The sequence below is a fragment of the Puma concolor genome, chromosome A2, assembly GCF_028749965.1.
Source record: "Puma concolor isolate L17-30 chromosome A2, mPumCon1.1.hap2, whole genome shotgun sequence".
In the NCBI taxonomy this organism is placed as follows: domain Eukaryota; kingdom Metazoa; phylum Chordata; class Mammalia; order Carnivora; family Felidae; genus Puma; species Puma concolor.
This window is the reverse complement of record NC_141668.1, coordinates 109,793,961-109,811,476: the sequence shown is the minus strand read 5'-3', so window position 1 is coordinate 109,811,476 and position 17,516 is coordinate 109,793,961. Positions and strand designations below refer to the sequence as shown.

Genomic DNA, 17,516 nt, shown 5'->3' with positions numbered 1-17,516 from the left:
CCAGACTTACCCTTTGCCCTTTTCTTTTCATCCTAGGCCAACACTGGACAAATTGATGACACCCAAGAGCAGCACAGAGTTATCAGCAGTAACCTCGCCCTCATTCAGGTGACTCTCCCCTTTGTCCATTTGATGAATCTCCTTCCTGCTTTGAATCTGCAGTCAGGCCTGCTCCAGGTAGGAAGAGCAAAGACTAAGTGAGCCCTTGTCCCTGTACTCCAGACTGAGCTTTGGGAATGGGCCCCTCATCCATTCTGTAACCACCAGACCACACTCATGTGGCAGCTGGAGGATCAGCCCAACTACAGGCACTGGCACCGGAGTGTAGATGCCTCTTCTTGGAACCCAAGTTCCCTCCAGCTTCTTTACCTCCTTCTTTCCAAGACAGACTTATTGAAAGATTCACCTATACTTACTTACTCCTGTTTCTCATAGCATGGACAGGGCTAACTGCCTTCTCTTCCCACTGTCTTGATTTAAGCTATGCTTGCCAAAGTCACTGACATCCTAATTGGTGTACCCTCTGACTGCCTCGTGCATATGATCCTGCTTATAGTTTCTGGAGATTCTTCCTGTCTGGAAGTTCCTCCTTGGCCCCACTCCTGCCTCTCACCCTGTGCCTTCTCAGCTTTTGCAGGATATCCTCCAGTCCCCACACCTTTGTCCCTTAAATGTTTCATGCTTGTTCAAACTTGAACCTCCTTCTAATAGACCCTAATTGGGCTAAGCTTTCATCCGAGGAGTCTCAGAGTATTACAAAATCAGGAAGTCTAGGGCAGGGGGAGACTAGGAAGAGATTGGCTCTGGACAAGAGAGGAAGTAGTTTTATCCAGAACCTTCTGGGCTTCTTTGGCTGGGGGCAGCCTGAGGCTGCACAAAGCACCTGGACTCTAAGATCAGACAGGCTGGTGTTAAGGCTATCATTTATCAACAGGTTGGCCTTGGGCAGACCACACAAGACTTGCTTAGCTGTATCTCCCTGTCCATCAGAGTAGGTGGATATCCACTTTACCTCTCACCTGGGTTCTAGAGCCACTGTTTCTGGCTGTCTACGGGGCATCTCCATTTGCCCCTCCCCGAAGCATCCCTGAAACACCTTAGCCAGATCTGGCATCATCACCTTATCTCCTCACACTTACCTCTTGTGAAGTCCCCAATCCCTAAGAGTTTGATGGTTGAAAGTTCATTTTGGGGGTAGACCCTTGGGCAAATCACCTCACCTTATCTGTAAGATGGTCTGTTGTGAGGTTTCAATCATGTAAGGCCATGGCACCTGGCCACATGTGGTAAACTCCCAATCATGGTAGCTGTGCCTAGTGAGGAGTCTTCCCATTAATCAAGCCTGAGACCGAGTCTCTCTCAGCATCTCTGCTCCTCAACTTTATGACCACTCGCGGAGGAGTCTGCCTCTGAGCTGTATTTGAATCCAGCCCTGCTTCTTTTCTTCCTTGCCTTGGCCTCTTGGTCTCCTGCATCACTGACATCAAACTTCTTCATTGCCCCAGGTTCCTTCCCCTCTGGCTCCCCTCTGCTTGGACACCTGAGTGACCTTTTCTAAATCCTAGAGCTGATCAAACTGCCTCCTCCTGAAGCTCCTTTGTTGGTTCTACTTGTCAAAGTGTAGGCCTGGCCCAAAGGTACTCCTGGTCTGGTCCTTTCCCTTCCACAGCCTCATGTACCCCACACCTGCTGCCTTTGTGTGTGTGGTTGCCTTTCCTTGGAATGTCCTGTCTCTTCTTGTTCTTCTGGCAATGAAGTTCCAATCAGGTCTCAGTTCCAGCCCGACACCAGGTACTCTTTGGGGCCTTGCACATGCAGCTGCAGCTGACCTGGTTGCAATTCTGTGTGTAGATGTCTGCCTTCTCCACTTGAGCCAAGTCACCTGTGCCAGGACCATGGCCTATGGCTGAAGAGCTTTGGATATTAAATGAGATGCTCGTGATGCCCTTAACAGAGAGGCTGGCAAGGGGCAGGTAATAAGTGCCTGAGCTACAAGTTTCCAAATCCTTGTCCATATGCATGCACATTTCCACATGATTGATTCTCAACCAACATTCATTAAGTGCTGACCTGGGCCAGACACTGGCTTGGCACATTCTGGTTCATAGCATGGATATCAGTTTGTCTCTTCTGTTTGTTAAGGAGCTTAACATTGAGTCACACATGGTCCAATAAATTTCATAATTGAACTTTTAGTAACTTCATATTCTATCACAAATACACCCGACAGTAATATTTAAAATATACCCATGAGTGATTTTTAACAACTGGTAGGACCCAGGAACTCAACTAGTAAGACTGAAGTGCAGCCACTAAGAGCTGGTCCAACAGGGCCGTTGCAAACTGTCCAAATTCAGCCCTATCCCACCTCATTCGACCTTCATCACATGGGTGCACATAAAATTGTTTGTAGGCTTCTGCTCAATAAATTACACCACAATGACATTGTTCTCTTTTTGCACGAATTTCTGAAGATAACTTCCCACAAGTTCACAAGGTATGAACAATTTAAAGATCTAGATTTTTCCAAAAAGGATTATAAAACATTTCAGTGCTTAGTATTAAGTAATAGCACCAGTGTTAATGTTTTAATTATTAGCTTCTCCATAACCTCACCAGCATTGAAAGTATTCTTCTAAACTAGTTTGTATTTGCCATATAGGTATATGTGGCCATAGACAATATATGCTATGGCTTCCTGTGTTTTTTTTTAATATTGTTTTATTTAAGTAATGTCTACACCCAACCTGGGGCTTAAACTCATGACCCAAAGTCAAGAGTCACATGCTCTTCCAGCTGAGCCAGCTAGGTGTCCCTGTCTTTCTGTGTTTTTTTTTTTTTTTTTAAGCACAAAAAGTATTATGCTGTACATATAATTCTGTAACTTGTACTTTTAAAAATGACTTAATGAATGAAAATCACTTAGAATAGCAGATAGCACTCAGGAAATGTCAGCTCCAGTCATTATTCTCATTATTACGTGGTTCTTTGTTCACATGTGCAAATGTTGTACTGAGAAAATGCTAGATCATAAGGTATATGGGTAAATTGTAGCCAAGTTTCCTCCCAGAATTCCTGTACCAATTTTACCACCATCTATATGTAAGAGAACCATTTTCCCACATATTTGTCAATGTGTATTTTATATTATCAACCTTTTAAATTTTTAAAAATTTATCTAATGTTTATTTATTTCTGAGGGAGAGAGAGAGAGAGAGCAGGGGAGGGGCAGAGAGGGAGGGAGAGAAAGAATCCCAAGCAGGCTCCGCATAGATGGCACAGAGCCCACTGCAGGACTCGAACCCATGAACCTTGAGATCATGAACTGAGCTGAAAGCAAGAGTCAGATGCTTAACCGACTAAGCCACCCAGGTGCCCCTAAACCTTTTAAATTTTAATTTTACCTAGTCTGGGGGATAAATATAGTGTACCCATGCACTCATTGATTGATTCATTAATTGGATAAGCACAGACAAGGGCTTAGCACCTGCTGAGTTCCCCACCCACCCCCGCCAAAACTGAGAGGGCACTGACCTTTTCATAGAGGAACACCAACATCAATTACAAAGAAATAAGATACCTACTTTCAAATTGGGATTAAATTTTTTTTCCTATTACTTGGGAAGCTGGTCACATTTTTGTTTGCTTTTTAGCCATTTGTATTTCCTTTTCTGTATCTTGTCAATTTATACTCCTTGTACATTTTTCTGTTGGGTTATCTTTTTTAAAAAGTTGGCGTCTGGGCGCCTGGGTGGCTCAGTCGGTTAAGCGGCCAACTTTGGCTCAGGTCATGATCTCGCGGTCCGTGAGTTCGAGCCCCACGTCGGCCTCTGTGCTGACAGCTCAGAGCCTGATTCTGTGTCTCCCTCTCTCTGACCCTCCCCCCGTTCATGCTCTGTCTCTCTCTCAAAAATAAATAAACGTTAAAAAAAAAAAAAAGTTGGCATTGCTTGGGGTGCCTGGGTGGCTGAGTCTGTTAAACATCTGACTTTGGCTCAGGTCATGATCTTGCAGTTCATGAGTTCAAGCCCCACATCAGGCTCTGTGCTGACAGCTCAGAGCCTGGAGACTGCTTCAGATTCTGTGTCTCCCTCTCTCTCTGCCCTTCTCCTGCTCATGTTCTATCTCTCTCCCCTTCAAAAATAAATAAACATTAAAAAGACAAAAGTTGGCATTGCTTTGTAAAATGGACTTCATGATTTTGATCACTAACCCTTTATTACTTATAAATGGAGATATTTTCTCCTACTCAGTTTCTGTCTTTGAAGTTTGTGGTATCACATAGAAGTCATACTTGGATTTATATACAGCTTATTTCATTTTTCTTCAGAGATTTTACACATCTTCAGAAGGAGTATTTAATCCAAAATCTGAAACACATTATCCTATATTTTTTCTTTTCATACATTAGGTTTTATGTTTAGTGGGGTGTGTGTATGAATGGTATAATGTAGGAATCCTTTTTTTTCCCCTAGGTATCCACTTTTCCTTACCCCATTTATTCAGTACCCACCCATTCCATACTGATTAGAAATGCCACCTTTATCATATTAAATTTCCATATATAAATTTTCATCTATTCTTGATGGTATTCCTGGACTCCAGTCTGTCCTGCTGATCTATTTGTCTATTTTTCTGCCAGTACCACCCTGTTTTAATTACAGTAGCCTTAAAACTATTGATAATGAATGTGCCAAACTCCCTCTTGATCTTTTTTCTCAAGGTGTCTTGGCTGTTCTTGCACATCTACTCATCTTTGTGGAACTTAAGATAAATTGTCAAGTGCCATGAAAAGTCTTGTTGGGACTTTCACTGGAATCATGTGGGTTAACTTGGGGAACATTTTCATCCATATATATGGTAGAGTTCTTTGTTTTTTTAGGCTTCTTTAATAATACAGCATGTTTCCATTGAGACATTTGAATTACAGTTGATCCTTGAACAATATGGGTTTGAACTGCATGGGTCCACTTATAGGCAGATTTGTTTTCATAAATACAGTACTATAAATGTATGATTCCTTATGATATTCTTAATTTTTTTTCTCTAGCTTTATTATGAGAATACAGTATATAATATAGCATACAAAATATGTGTGAATCAAGTTTGTGTTATGGGTAATGCTTCTGATCAGCAGTAGGCTGTTAGTAGTGAAGTTTTGAGGGAGTGACAAGTTATACACAGGTTTTCAACTTTACACAGTGTTGGTACCCCTAGTGCCAGTGTTGGTCAAGGGTCAACTGTACTGATAACATGCCAGTATTGATACTGACATCTGGGCACCTCATGGTACTGGCCTGCATGAGCAGCAGAGGTGTGACGCCACTGAGATGAGATGGGAATTGCAGCCGGGATGGGGGAGAATGGAGAGAAAGAGGGCCACCAGCATGAAGGGCAATTGCCAAGGAAGGAAAGTCTGGGAGAGAGACAGAGTGTGCACAGAGACTTCCAAGGCGTAGCTGTGGATCGTGGATTTCCACATTGCAGGGGAAGTTGCTTGTCTGAGCAGCTGGGGGCTACAGAGCACTTTTGCCCAGACCAGTGAGAGGAGCCATGAGCAAGAGACTGGTGGCCCTTGGCCAAGGGCTGAGTAGGAGGTGAAGATTTTGTGATGGAAAATGGCATCAAACAAGTTGCAGAACAAGAAAACAATAGTTTTCAAGGGAGTTGGATTGAAGCAAGGTGTTTGTTTTTTCCAGGTTGGAGGGGCTGTTGGCAAATTTTAGGGTGAGGAAAGGAGGTTGGGTGACCTCAAGGTCAGAGAGGAGGCGGAGGGAAAGGCAGGGAGGAACAATGATGGTCAGAGACACCTTTCCTCATGTTTCTGATTTCTGCCCTGACAGGTGCAGGCCACTGTTGTGGGGTTCCTGGCTGCTGTGGCTGCCCTGCTGTTGGGTGCTATGTCTAGGGAGGAGTTGGACTTTGTGAAGGTGGAGTTGCTGTGTGCCAGCAGTGTCATCACCGCCTTTCTCGCTGCATTTGCCTTAGGTGAGCTGTGCCCTCACCCCAGTTACCACCCCCTCCTAGCTCTCTCTGTCCTCCATTCCTCAGTACTCTGCTCTCAACTCTTTGTGTTTCATTTCCTTGAGATGTGGAAGATGGGTGCACTAATGGTGGGGCCTCACATGTCCTGCCAGAGGGTGGGGGAGAGCCTGTTAGTTAAATCTCCAAGCCCCACATTATGGATGGGCAAGGAGGACAATGAGTCCTTTCCTAGGCAATGTATGTGTGCAGGAGTGAGCTGCTGACTCCATTTCTCTTCCCTCTGCTTGTTCAGAGAACTGGCCTTTGCTCAGTGGACACATTCATCTGTTCATCTATTCTCCATCCATTCATTCACTCATTCAGTCAGTCAGTCTTTAAATGTTATTTGAGCATAGCTTGCGAATGGGCCTGTGGAAGATTCTGGCATCTGCAGTCCTGTAGGGAGCAAGACTCTAGCATTAGCCTCAATTTCATCTCTGCAGAGAGGTCTTTTCTGACTCACTCAAGTTCTGCCCTCCGTCCTTCTTCCCAGCTGCTGACATGCTCTTCTGCACTCTGCACCTGTTTTCCTTATTGAGCACTTCTAAACATCTGCAATTGTTCACTTCATTTTCTTCATTCTTTTCTGTCTCACCCCTTTGCTAGAATGTCAGCTCCTCAGAGAGGTGCCCCGTTAGAATAGGCCTTCTCCTATTCTGCTCCTGTCACACCGCCTGCCATGCATCAGATGCTTCCTCCATGTCTGCAGAAGGTGGAACACACAAGGAGTGACAAACAACCCTGTCTTCAGGGAGCTCACCCATTTCAGGGGCAACCACGGTTGCCATGCAATTACCATAGAATGTCCCCCCATTCATTCCTTACTCAGTACTTACTGAGTGTCTACTGTGTGCCAGGCACTGGTGAGGTGTAGGGGATGCACTGGTGAGTAACTGTACTGTTTTGTGATGTGTATGTTCTGGTTTGGGGTGAGACATCAGTATGCAAGCACATAGCAAATTTTTTGTTTGTTTGTTTGTTTGTTTGTTTGTTTTCCAATATATTAAATTTATTGTCAAATTGGTTTCCATACAACACCCAGTGCTCATCCCAAAAGGTGCCCTCCTCAATACCCATCACCCACCCTCCCCTCCCTCCCACCCCCCATCAAGCCTCAGTTTGTTCTCAGTTGTTAAGAGTCTCTTATGCTTTGGCTCTCTCCCACTCTAACCTCTTTTTTTTTTTTCCTTCCCCTCCTCCATGGGTTTCTGTTAAGTTTCTCAGGATCCACATAAGAGTGAAACCATATGGTATCTGTCTTTCTCTGTATGGCTTATTTCACTTAGCATCACACTCTCCAGTTCCATCCACGTTGCTACAAAGGGCCATATTTCGTTCTTTCTCATTGCCATGTAGTACTCCATTGTGTATATAAACCACAATTTCTTTATCCATTCATCAGTTGATGGACATTTAGGCTCTTTCCATAATTTGGCTATTGTTGAGAGTGCTGCTATAAACATTGGGGTACAAGTACCCCTATGCATCAGTACTCCTGTATCCCTTGGGTAAATTCCTAGCAGTGCTATTGCTGGGTCATAGGGTAGGTCTATTTTTAATTTTCTGAGGAAACTCCACACTGTTTTCCACAGTGGCTGCACCAATTTGCATTCCCACCAACAGTGCAAGAGGGTTCCCATTTCTCCACATCCTCTCCAGCATCTATAGTCTCCTGATTTGTTCATTTTGGCCACTCTGACTGGCGTGAGGTGATATCTGAGTGTGGTTTTGATTTGTATTTCCCTGATGAGGAGCAATGTTGAGCATCTTTTCATGTGCCTGTTGGCCATCCGGATCTCTTCTTTAGAGAAGTGTCTATTCATGTTTTCTGCCCATTTCTTCACTGGGTTATTTGTTTTTCGGGTGTGGAGTTTGGTGAGCTCTTTATAGATTTTGGATACTAGCCCTTTGTCCGATATGTCATTTGCAAATATCTTTTCCCATTCCGTTGGTTGCCTTTTAGTTTTGTTGGTTGTTTCCTTTGCTGTGCAGAAGCTTTTTATCTTCATAAGGTCCCAGTAATTCATTTTTGCTTTTAATTCCCTTGCCTTTGGGGATGTGTCGAGTAAGAGACTGCTACGGCTGAGGTCAGAGAGGTCTTTTCCTGCTTTCTCCTCTAGGGTTTTGATGGTTTCCTGTCTCACATTCGTGTCCTTTATCCATTTTGAGTTTATTTTTGTGAATGGTGTGAGGAAGTGGTCTAGTTTCACCCTTCTGCATGTTGCTGTCCAGTTCTCCCAGCACCATTTGTTAAAGAGACTGTGTTTTTTTCCATTGGATGTTCTTTCCTGCTTTGTCAAAGATTAGTTGGCCATAAGTTTGTGGGTCTAGTTCTGGGGTTTCTATTCTATTCCATTGGTCTGTGTGTCTGTTTCTGTGCCAATACCATGCTGTCTTGATGATGACAGCTTTGTAGTAGAGGCTAAAGTCTGGGATTGTGATGCCTCCTGCTTTGGTCTTCTTCAAAATTACTTTGGCTATTCGGGGCTTTTTGTGGTTCCATATGAATTTTAGGATTGCTTGTTCTAGTTTCGAGCAGAATGCTGGTGCAATTTGGATTGGGATTGCATTGAATGTGTAGATAGCTTTGGGTAGTATTGACATTTTGACAATATTTAGTCTTCCAATCCATGAGCAGGGAATGTCTTCCCATTTCTTTATATCTTCTTCAATTTCCTTCATAAGCTTTCTATAGTTTTCAGCATACAGATCTTTTACATCTTTGGTTAGATTTGTCCCTAGGTATTTTATGTTTCTTGGTGCAATTGTGAATGAGATCAGTTTCTTTATTTGTCTTTCTGTTGCTTCATTGTTAGTGTATAAGAATGCAACTGATTTCTGTACATTGATTTTGTATCCTGCAACTTTGCTGAATTTATGTATCAGTTCTAGCAGACTTTTGGTGTAGTCTATCGGATTTTCCATGTATAATATCATGTCATCTGCAAAAAGCGAAAGCTTGACTTCATCTTTGCCAATTTGGATGCCTTTGATTTCCTTTTGTTGTCTGATTGCTGATGCTAGAAATTCCAACCCTATGTTAAACAACAGCAGTGAGAGTGGGCATCCCTGTCATGTTCCTGATCTCAGGGAAAAAGCTCAGTTTTTCCCCATTGAGGATGATGTTAGCTGTGGGCTTTTCTAAAATGGCTTTTATGATGTTTAAGTATGTTCCTTCTATCCCAACTTTCTCAAGGTTTTTATTAAGAAAGGGTGCTGGATTTTGTCAAAGGCCTTTTCTGCATCGATTGACAGGATCATATGGTTCTTATCTTTTCTTTTATTAATGTGATGTATCACGTTGATTGATTTGTGAATGTTGAACCAGCCCTGCATTCCAGGAATGAATCCCACTTGATCATGGTGAATAATTCTTTTTATATGCTGTTGAATTCGATTTGCTAGTATCTTATTGAGCATTTTTGCATCCATATTCATCAGGGATATTGGCCTGTAGTTCTCTTTTTTTACTGGGTCTCTGTCTGGTTTAGGAATCAAAGTAATACTGGCTTCATAGAATGAGTCTGGAAGTTTTCCTTCCCTTTCTACTTCTTGGAATAGCTTGAGAAGGATAGGTATTATCTCTGCTTTAAACGTCTGGTAGAAATCCCCTGGGAAGCCATCTGGTCCTGGACTCTTATTTGTTGGGAGATTTTTGATAACCGTTTCAATTTCTTTGCTGGTTATGTGTTTGTTCAAGCTATTTCCTCCTGATTGAGTTTTGGAAGAGTGTGGGTGTTTAGGAATTTGTCCATTTCTTCCAGGTTGTCCAATTTGTTGGCATATAATTTTTCATAGTATTCCCTGATAATTGTTTGTATCTCTGAGGGATTGGTTGTAATAATTCCATTTTCATTCATGATTTTATCTATTTGGGTCATCTCCCTTTTCTTTTTGAGAAGCCTGGCTAGAGGTTTGTCAATTTTGTTAATTTTTTCAAAAAACCAACTCTTGGTTTCGTTAATCTGCTCTACAGTTTTTTTAGATTCTATATTATTTATTTCTGCTCTGATCTTTATTATTTCTCTTCTTCTGCTGGGTTTAGGCTGCCTTTGCTGTTCTGCTTCTATTTCCTTTAGGTGTGCTGTTAAATTTTGTATTTGGGATTTTTCTTGTTTCTTGAGATAGGCCTGGATTGCGATGTATTTTCCTCTCAGGACTGCCTTCGCTGCATCCCAAAGCGTTTGGATTGTTGTATTTTCATTTTTGTTTGTTTCCATATATTTTTTTATTTCTTCTCTAATTGCCTGGTTGACCCACTCATTCGTTAGTAGGGTGTTCTTTAACCTCCATGCTTTTGGATGTTTTCCATACTTTCTCCTGTGGTTGATTTCAAGCTTCATAGCATTGTGGTCTGAAAGTATGCATGGTATGATCTCAATTCTTGTATACTTATGAAGGGCTGTTTTGTGACCTAGTATATGATCTATCTTGGAGAATGTTCCATGCACTCGAGAAGAAAGTATATTCTGTTGCTTTGGGATGCAGAGTTCTAAATATATCTGTCAAGTCCATCTGATCCAATGTATCATTCAGGGCCCTTGTTTCTTTATTGACCGTGTGTCTAGATGATCTATCCATTTCTGTAAGTGGGGTGTTAAAGTCCCCTGCAATTACCACATTCTTATCAATAAGGTTGCTTATGTTTATGAGTAATTGTTTTATATATTTGGGGGCTCCGGTATTCGGCGCATAGACATTTATAATTGTTAGCTCTTCCTGATGGATAGACCCTGTAATTATTATATAATGCCCTTCTTCATCTCTTGTTACAGCCTTTAATTTAAAGTCTGGTTTGTCTGATATAAGTATGGCTACTCCAGCTTTCTTTTGGCTTCTGGTAGGATGATAAATAGTTCTCCATCCCCTCACTCTCAATCTAAAGGTGTCCTCAGATCTAAAATGAGTCTCTTGTAGACAGCAAATAGATGGGTCTTGTTTTTTTATCCATTCTGATACCCTATGTCTTTTGGTTGGTGCATTTAATCCATTTACATTCAGTGTTATTATAGAAAGATACGGGTTTAGAGTCATTGTGATGTCTGTATGATTTATGCTTGTAGTGATGTCTCTGGTACTTTGTCTCACAGGATGCCCCTTAGGATCTCTTGTAGGGCTGGTTTAGTGGTGACAAATTCCTTCAGTTTTTGTTTGTTTAGGAAGACCTTTATCTCTCCTTCTATTCTAAGTGACAGACTTGCTGGATAAAGGATTCTCGGCTGCATATTTTTCCTGTTCAGCAAATTAAAGATCTCATGCCAATCCTTTCTGGCCTGCGAAGTTTCAAAAGAGAGATCAGTCACGAGTCATATAGGTCTCCCTTTATATGTTAGGGCAAGTTTACCCCTTGCTGCTTTCAGAATTTTCTCTTTATCCTTGTGTTTTGCCAGTTTCACTATGATATGTCGTGCAGAAGATCGATTCAAGTTACGTCTGAAGGGAGTTCTCTGTGCCTCTTGGATTTCAATGCCTTTTTCCTTCCCCAGTTCAGGGAAGTTCTCAGCTATTATTTCTTCAAGTACCCCTTCAGCACCTTTCCCTCTCTCTTCCTCCTCTGAGATACCTATTATGCGTATATATTTCTTTTTAGTGTATCACTTAGTTCTCTAATTTTCCCCTCATACTCCTGGATTTTTTTATCTTTCTCTCAGCTTCCTCTTTTTCCATAACTTTATCTTCTAGTTCACCTATTCTCTCCTCTGCCTTTTCAATCCGAGCCGTCGTGGTTTCCATTTTGTTTTGCATTTCGTTTAAAGCGTTTTTCAGCTCCTCGTGACTGTTCCTTAGTCCCTTGATCTCTGTAGCAAGAGATTCTCTGCTGTCCTCTATACTGTTTTCAAGCCCAGCGATTAATTTTATGACTATTATTCTAAATTCACTTTCTGTTATATTATTTAAATCCTTTTTGATCAGTTCATTGGCTGTTGTTATTTCCTGGAGATTCTTCTGAGGGGAATTCTTCCGCTTGGTCATTTTGGATAGTCTCTGGAGTGGTGAGGACCTGCAGGGCACTTCCCCTGTGCTGTGGTGTGTAACTGGATTTGGTGGGCGGGGCCACCGTCAGACCTGATGTCTGCCCCCAGCCCACTGCTGGGGCCACAGTCAGACTGGTGTGTGCCTTCTCTTCCCCTCTCCTAGGGGCGGGATTCACTGTGGGGTGGCAAGGCCCGTCTGGGCTACTTGCACACTGCCAGGCTTGTGGTGCTGGGGATCTGGCGTATTAGCTGGGGTGGGTAGGCAAGGTGCACGGGGGCAGGAGGGGCAGGCTTAGCTCACGTCTCCTTAGGTGATCCACTTCAGGAGGGGCCCTGTGGCAGCCGGAGGGAGTCAGACCCGCTGCTGGAGGGGTGGCTCCGCAGAAGCACAGTGTTGGGTATTTGCGCGGAGCGAGCAAGTTCCCTGGCAGGAACTGGTTCCCTTTGGGATTTTGGCTGGGGGATGGGCGAGGGAGATGGCGCTGGCGAGCGCCTTTTTTCCCCGTCAAACTGAGCTCTGTCGTCCTGGGGCTCAGCAACTCTCCCTCCCTTTGTCCTCCAGCCTTCCCACTTTCTGAGCAAAGTTGTTAACTTATGACCTCCCAGGTGCTAAGTCCCGCTTGCTGTCGGAACACACTCTGTCTGGCCCCTCAGCTTTTGCCAGCCAGACTTTGGGGGCTCTGCTTGGCCGGCGGGCCGCCCCTCCACCCCGGCTCCCTCCCGCCAGTCCGTGCAGGCGCACCGCCTCACCGCCCTTCCTACCCTCTTCCGTGGGCCTCTCGTCTGCGCTGGGCTCCAGATACTCCGTTCTGCTAGTCTTCTGGTGGTTTTCTGGGTTAGTTAGGCAGGTGTAGGTGGAATCTAAGTGATCAGCAGGACGTGCAGTGAGCCCAGCGTCCTCCTACGCCACCATCTTCCCCGAAAGTTGCACATAGCAAATTTTAGCTAAGTGCAAGTGTCTCCTTTTTGAAGCCTCTCTGATCAGCTCTCTGGCATCACGCCCCCATTCATAGTCCTGCTTTCTTTTCATGTCCTGTTTTTTACTTCAAATGCTTGTTCACTTACTTGTGTGCTGTCCCTCTACCCAACAAGCATTTACTGTATGAGCCCAGAGCCTGATGGCTATTTTCAACACCTAAAATAGGCATATTACCAGCTGCCAAATGTTTGCTGAATGAGTGGACTTCATTTTGGTTCTCTTCTGGACTGCATGTCTGAGTGTCTCTCGCAAACAATGTGCACGTATAAGAAAGAATAAGTGCTAACTGGGAATTGGATTTGCATTTACTCTTCTTCATCTGCTCATGAAACACCTTTGAGCTCAGCTCTCTGTAAAGATAATGTGGCGGGTTATTTAGTGGTTTCTCTTCCTTCCTGTGCTAGTGTATATAATCGGGATGGAGGGTAAGAGTGCAGAAACCCAGGAGCAAATTCATAAAGTGCACTTCCCTGGGCAGACGGCTCCTGGTCATGTACCTGTGCCTGTGCACATGGGGCAGGGGCTAGGACGCCATCACTCAGTCTATCCAAGGGAAGAGAAGAATGAGTATGCCACACCTTGTGGAGAAATAGAGCCCAAGAGATACTTGATATGAAGTCTCTGAAAACAACACAATCTGATGATTCCAGAGGCCAGCCCTGTTCCTGTGGAGTCTTGTAGAGAATGTCATTCCTAGCTCCCCATTTTCCAGATGAGGAAAGTGAAGCACAGATGAGGGGTGAAGTTCAGCAGCATGGACATAAACTGGGTTGTCCAAAGATGTGTAGAAGTTGAGGAGCATGGCTGGTGGCTCATAGTGTGACCTAAGCATGACTGCTATAAAGCCAGGTGGTGGTGGTGGTGGTTTTTAATAAGTGCTCTCAAACTCGTGGTTTCTATGTAGTCCCTATTTTTCACCAGACCACCAGCCACACAGACTCAACCTCACTTAGAACTGGCATTTCAAAAGAGATAAGGTAGCTATGACCTGGTCACAAAATAGGGCACAAACTGTGGCCAGTGGCAGCAGTGTTAGTAGGCCTTGAGGTGATAATTCTAATTATATTTAGAGTTACAGAGTAGTGAGTAAAGTATTAAAACACCAAGAGCCAAGATAAAATGTGTCTTTTTAAAAAATGTTTATTTATTTATTTTGAGAGAAAGAAAGAGTGAGTGGTACAAGCTTAAGCAGGGGAGGGGTAGAGGGAGAGGGAGAAAGAGAGAGAATCCCAGGCAGGCTCCATGCTGTCATCACAGAGCCTGACATGGGGCTTGACCCCACAAACCATGAGATCACGACCTGAGTCAAAACCAAGAGTTGGACGCTTAACTGACTGAGCCACCCGGGAGCCCCCAATGCTGTTGGATTAAGTCCTAGGCAGTAGATGAGGGCTGGAAGATTGCATGTGACAGTCATCTCAGAACACAGAGTCAGAACACAAAATAGGACCCAGGGAGGTATAGAGGCCACAAGAATGTGTCTCTCGGGTTTCCAGTGCTATACCCAAAAATTTACCCCCACTCCCCACTGTTAGAGGTTACCTGCTGCCTTTGCCCAGTGGTGGCCCTGCCAGGATCCTGAGATGAGCCTGTTCCCCAGAGATGTGGACCCGCTGACAATGCTGTGCTGTAGTCTGCATGTGCTTCCCCTGCCTGCCTTCCTGTCTCCCACTGCGGGTGGCCTACATGCCATCTCGTGGCTCTCCCAACACCCCTGTGGCCCCCCATTCCTCCTCACAGGCTTTGTCCCTAACAAACCTCTCACGTGGCTAATCCCACTGGGGCACCTGTGTCCCCAGGGACCCCGACAGACACAAGAGGCTGTGCTCTGCCCCTGGGGCTCTGTTGCTCAGAGCGGTTTTGGAGTCTTCTTCCTGTCAGGGAGCAGCTGTGAGCTTCACATCTGTAGTTTCTGGTTTGGGAGCCCAGGAACCACCTCCCTGCTGTCTCCCCCATGGGTTTGAGTGTATCATCAAATCTTTCAGGCTGCTGAACACCACGCCCGCAAGTCGCAGGGTCCACCCTACTGCAGCCTTCTCAGACTTCAGCATAGTGGGGAAACTGAGTGTTAGGGCAGCCTGGCTCCAGGGGAGGGCTGTGTGGATAGAAGCAAGTTACTGAGCAGCCTCCCGACCACTTTCTCATCCTGTGCTTTGAGTTTCTTCTGCCACCTCCCTGCAGGAATGCTGATGGTCTGCATAGTAATTGGTGCTCGGAAGCTTGGGGTCAATCCAGACAACATTGCCACGCCCATTGCTGCCAGCCTGGGAGACCTCATCACGTTGTCCATCCTGGCCTTTGTTAGCAGCTTCTTCTATAAACACAAAGGTAAGAGGTACCCCTTGAGGTGGGGCACACAAACAAGGCTGGGTCCAATGTCGGCAAACAGCAAGCTCTCCCATCCACTCAGGTCAGCAGATAAGTTCAGTCTCCACCTTAGGGCAGGGGTATGCAAGGAGACCAGGGAGGGCCAGAGGATGGCCTGGCCACTTCAGTGCGCCCTCATAGGTTAACAGACCCTCCATGGGTAAGGCATGTGTCACACCAGACACATACAAACCAGCTGGGAAGGGACTCCCAAGGAGGCATGTCATAGCCATGGGCAGCAGCATATGCTCTCCCTGCTGGTGTGAGGCAGGAAAAGCCCAGGTCTCCTCAGAAGGTGGCCCAGTGCCCTGGTCATCAGCCAAGGAAGGCGTTCACACCTCTTGTATGACAGACCCTTGTGGCCAGAGGCTCTGACTCCACCAGGGGTCTCCCTAGATCTGCCCTGGGGGCACACTGAACATGTTCTGCCCTGGGCATTGTGGACAGGTAGCATCTCCCTTCCCCAGATGGTTCTCACCTGCTGACTACTCCCCTCTGAGCATCACAGTTTTTGCTTTCCACCTAAGCTGGCTGCCCACAGTTGTTTGGATCTAGTAAGTGTTGATTCTGTGCATGGTCATAACCCCAAGTACCTGGGGGCAGGTGGCATCAGTGAGTGGAGTGAACAGTGAAGAAGATGGTGGACAGCAGTGGGGAATGTGGTGACACTTATTTGGAGGAAATACCTAGACACAGGCACAGACACAGCGAAGCTCTGGCTTATCGTTGCCCTGTGGGAACTCAGACTCCGGAGCAAGAGAAATCACCCAGTGCTTACATGCTGGCAGCTGAAGCAGACTGACAGAATACCTGTGATTTTGTGTGTCTGGGCATTGAGACCCTCTCCCTCTCAGCTCTGGGACCAGCTCCTTGTCACCCCAGGAACTGCCTGCCACCAATACTGTTTGATGGTTGGGAGATCCTCAAAGTTCCTGTAAGTGGCAATGAAGATCTAATGATAAGATGACCTAATTTTATCTTTAAACCATAGTGAATTTAAAACAAGACTTGTGTGTGGGTTGGTTAATCGAGTTTTACTTATAAAACAAATTTGGGTCACTGGTGTTTCCAGACCCTTCTTCTCTGCCCTACTGTGCATGTTGCAACACATGACTTAGTAGCTGTTGAATCATTGTTGGGTTGTCCGTCCCTCAAATTAGACTGAATTTATCTTGGGTGCACTTACAGGTTCACTGGGCCTGGCACCTATGAGATAAATCTTCACTGATGAAGAATGAGCTGTTGGCTGTGTCACCTGTCAGTGTAGTTGGGAAGACAAGCCATGTGTGGGGGAAGTATTCATCATGGTGGTGGGAAAATATGAAGTGGAGCCTCTGCCAGGGCTCCTGAATCATTCTAGAAAAATCAGACTGAAAAAATGTCCTAAAAGCAGCACTCCTGTAGGCTGCTGCTTCCTAGAGCTTTTGAGACTTGCTTAGAGCTTCCTGGGCCTGTCTCCCTCCTCCTGGGATGGCGAAAGGCTGGCCCCTTCCATGATGAGTTACTTTGTCTGTAGTCCAAGTTGAGCAACTGTGGCCTGTGCTTCCATGTAGCTGCCCAAGGAGACCGGCCTCCCTATGGCAGAGGAATGAACCATGATTGTTTAGTGCAGAGAAAGACAAGAGGGGAGGAGTCCTCCTAATGATGCTGCTCAGAGAAATGGGATGTGGGGCACAGACCTACCTGCATACCTCTGCGTGCTGGGGTCCACTTGGCAGAGGACTGTGCACCACCTGAGCCTGTCCTTTAGAGGTGGGGATGGGGGTAAGAGGATAGCTCTAGAGAAAGCTGGTGTCTTGTTTGGAGTGATTGGGAAGGTGACACACAAAATATAAGGGAAGAAGGGAGTGAGTGAGAATGATGGTATGTGGGGCCCTGACCTGGCTCCAGGAACAGTCAGGTGTCCCAGAACTGTCAGAGTTCTGCTGGCTCCAACCAGCAGAGAAGATGACACAGGGGCATAAGTAGCTGCAAAGCTGGGTGTGGTCTGAGCCCTGAGGGACCCATAGATGCTGGGGAGGCCACCTTAGGCTGGCCTCAGCCAGGAGCAGATTGGCATCATTAACCAACTCTGGCTGTAGCCCTGATGTCTGCATGCTGGCTCAGGTGCTGGTGGGCCACCTCTTCATGCTGTAGTCTCTCCTATGCCCATCTGAGGGGGAATGGAGAAC

The 17,516-nt window shown here is 45.3% G+C and overlaps 1 protein-coding gene across 24 annotated transcripts in view; it reads left to right on the top strand.

The window, feature by feature from the left end:
• Positions 1-17,516, top strand: part of SLC41A3 (solute carrier family 41 member 3) — a 130,112-nt gene that overhangs the window by 55,748 nt on the left and 56,848 nt on the right. For 20 of the 24 annotated variants that reach the window (XR_015248185.1, XR_015248184.1, XM_086697237.1 and 17 more), the window contains 3 exons: positions 37-177; positions 5,844-5,988; positions 15,160-15,306. Coding sequence is in view for 22 of the 24 variants with exons in the window: in XM_086697237.1 (XP_086553363.1) it covers positions 37-177; positions 5,844-5,988; positions 15,160-15,306 (433 nt within the window). In the remaining 2 variants the exon portion in view is untranslated. The remainder of the gene's footprint in view (positions 1-36; positions 178-5,843; positions 5,989-15,159; positions 15,307-17,516) is intronic. The other 4 variants (XM_086697242.1, XM_086697239.1, XM_086697231.1 and 1 more) reach the window with 1 other exon arrangement.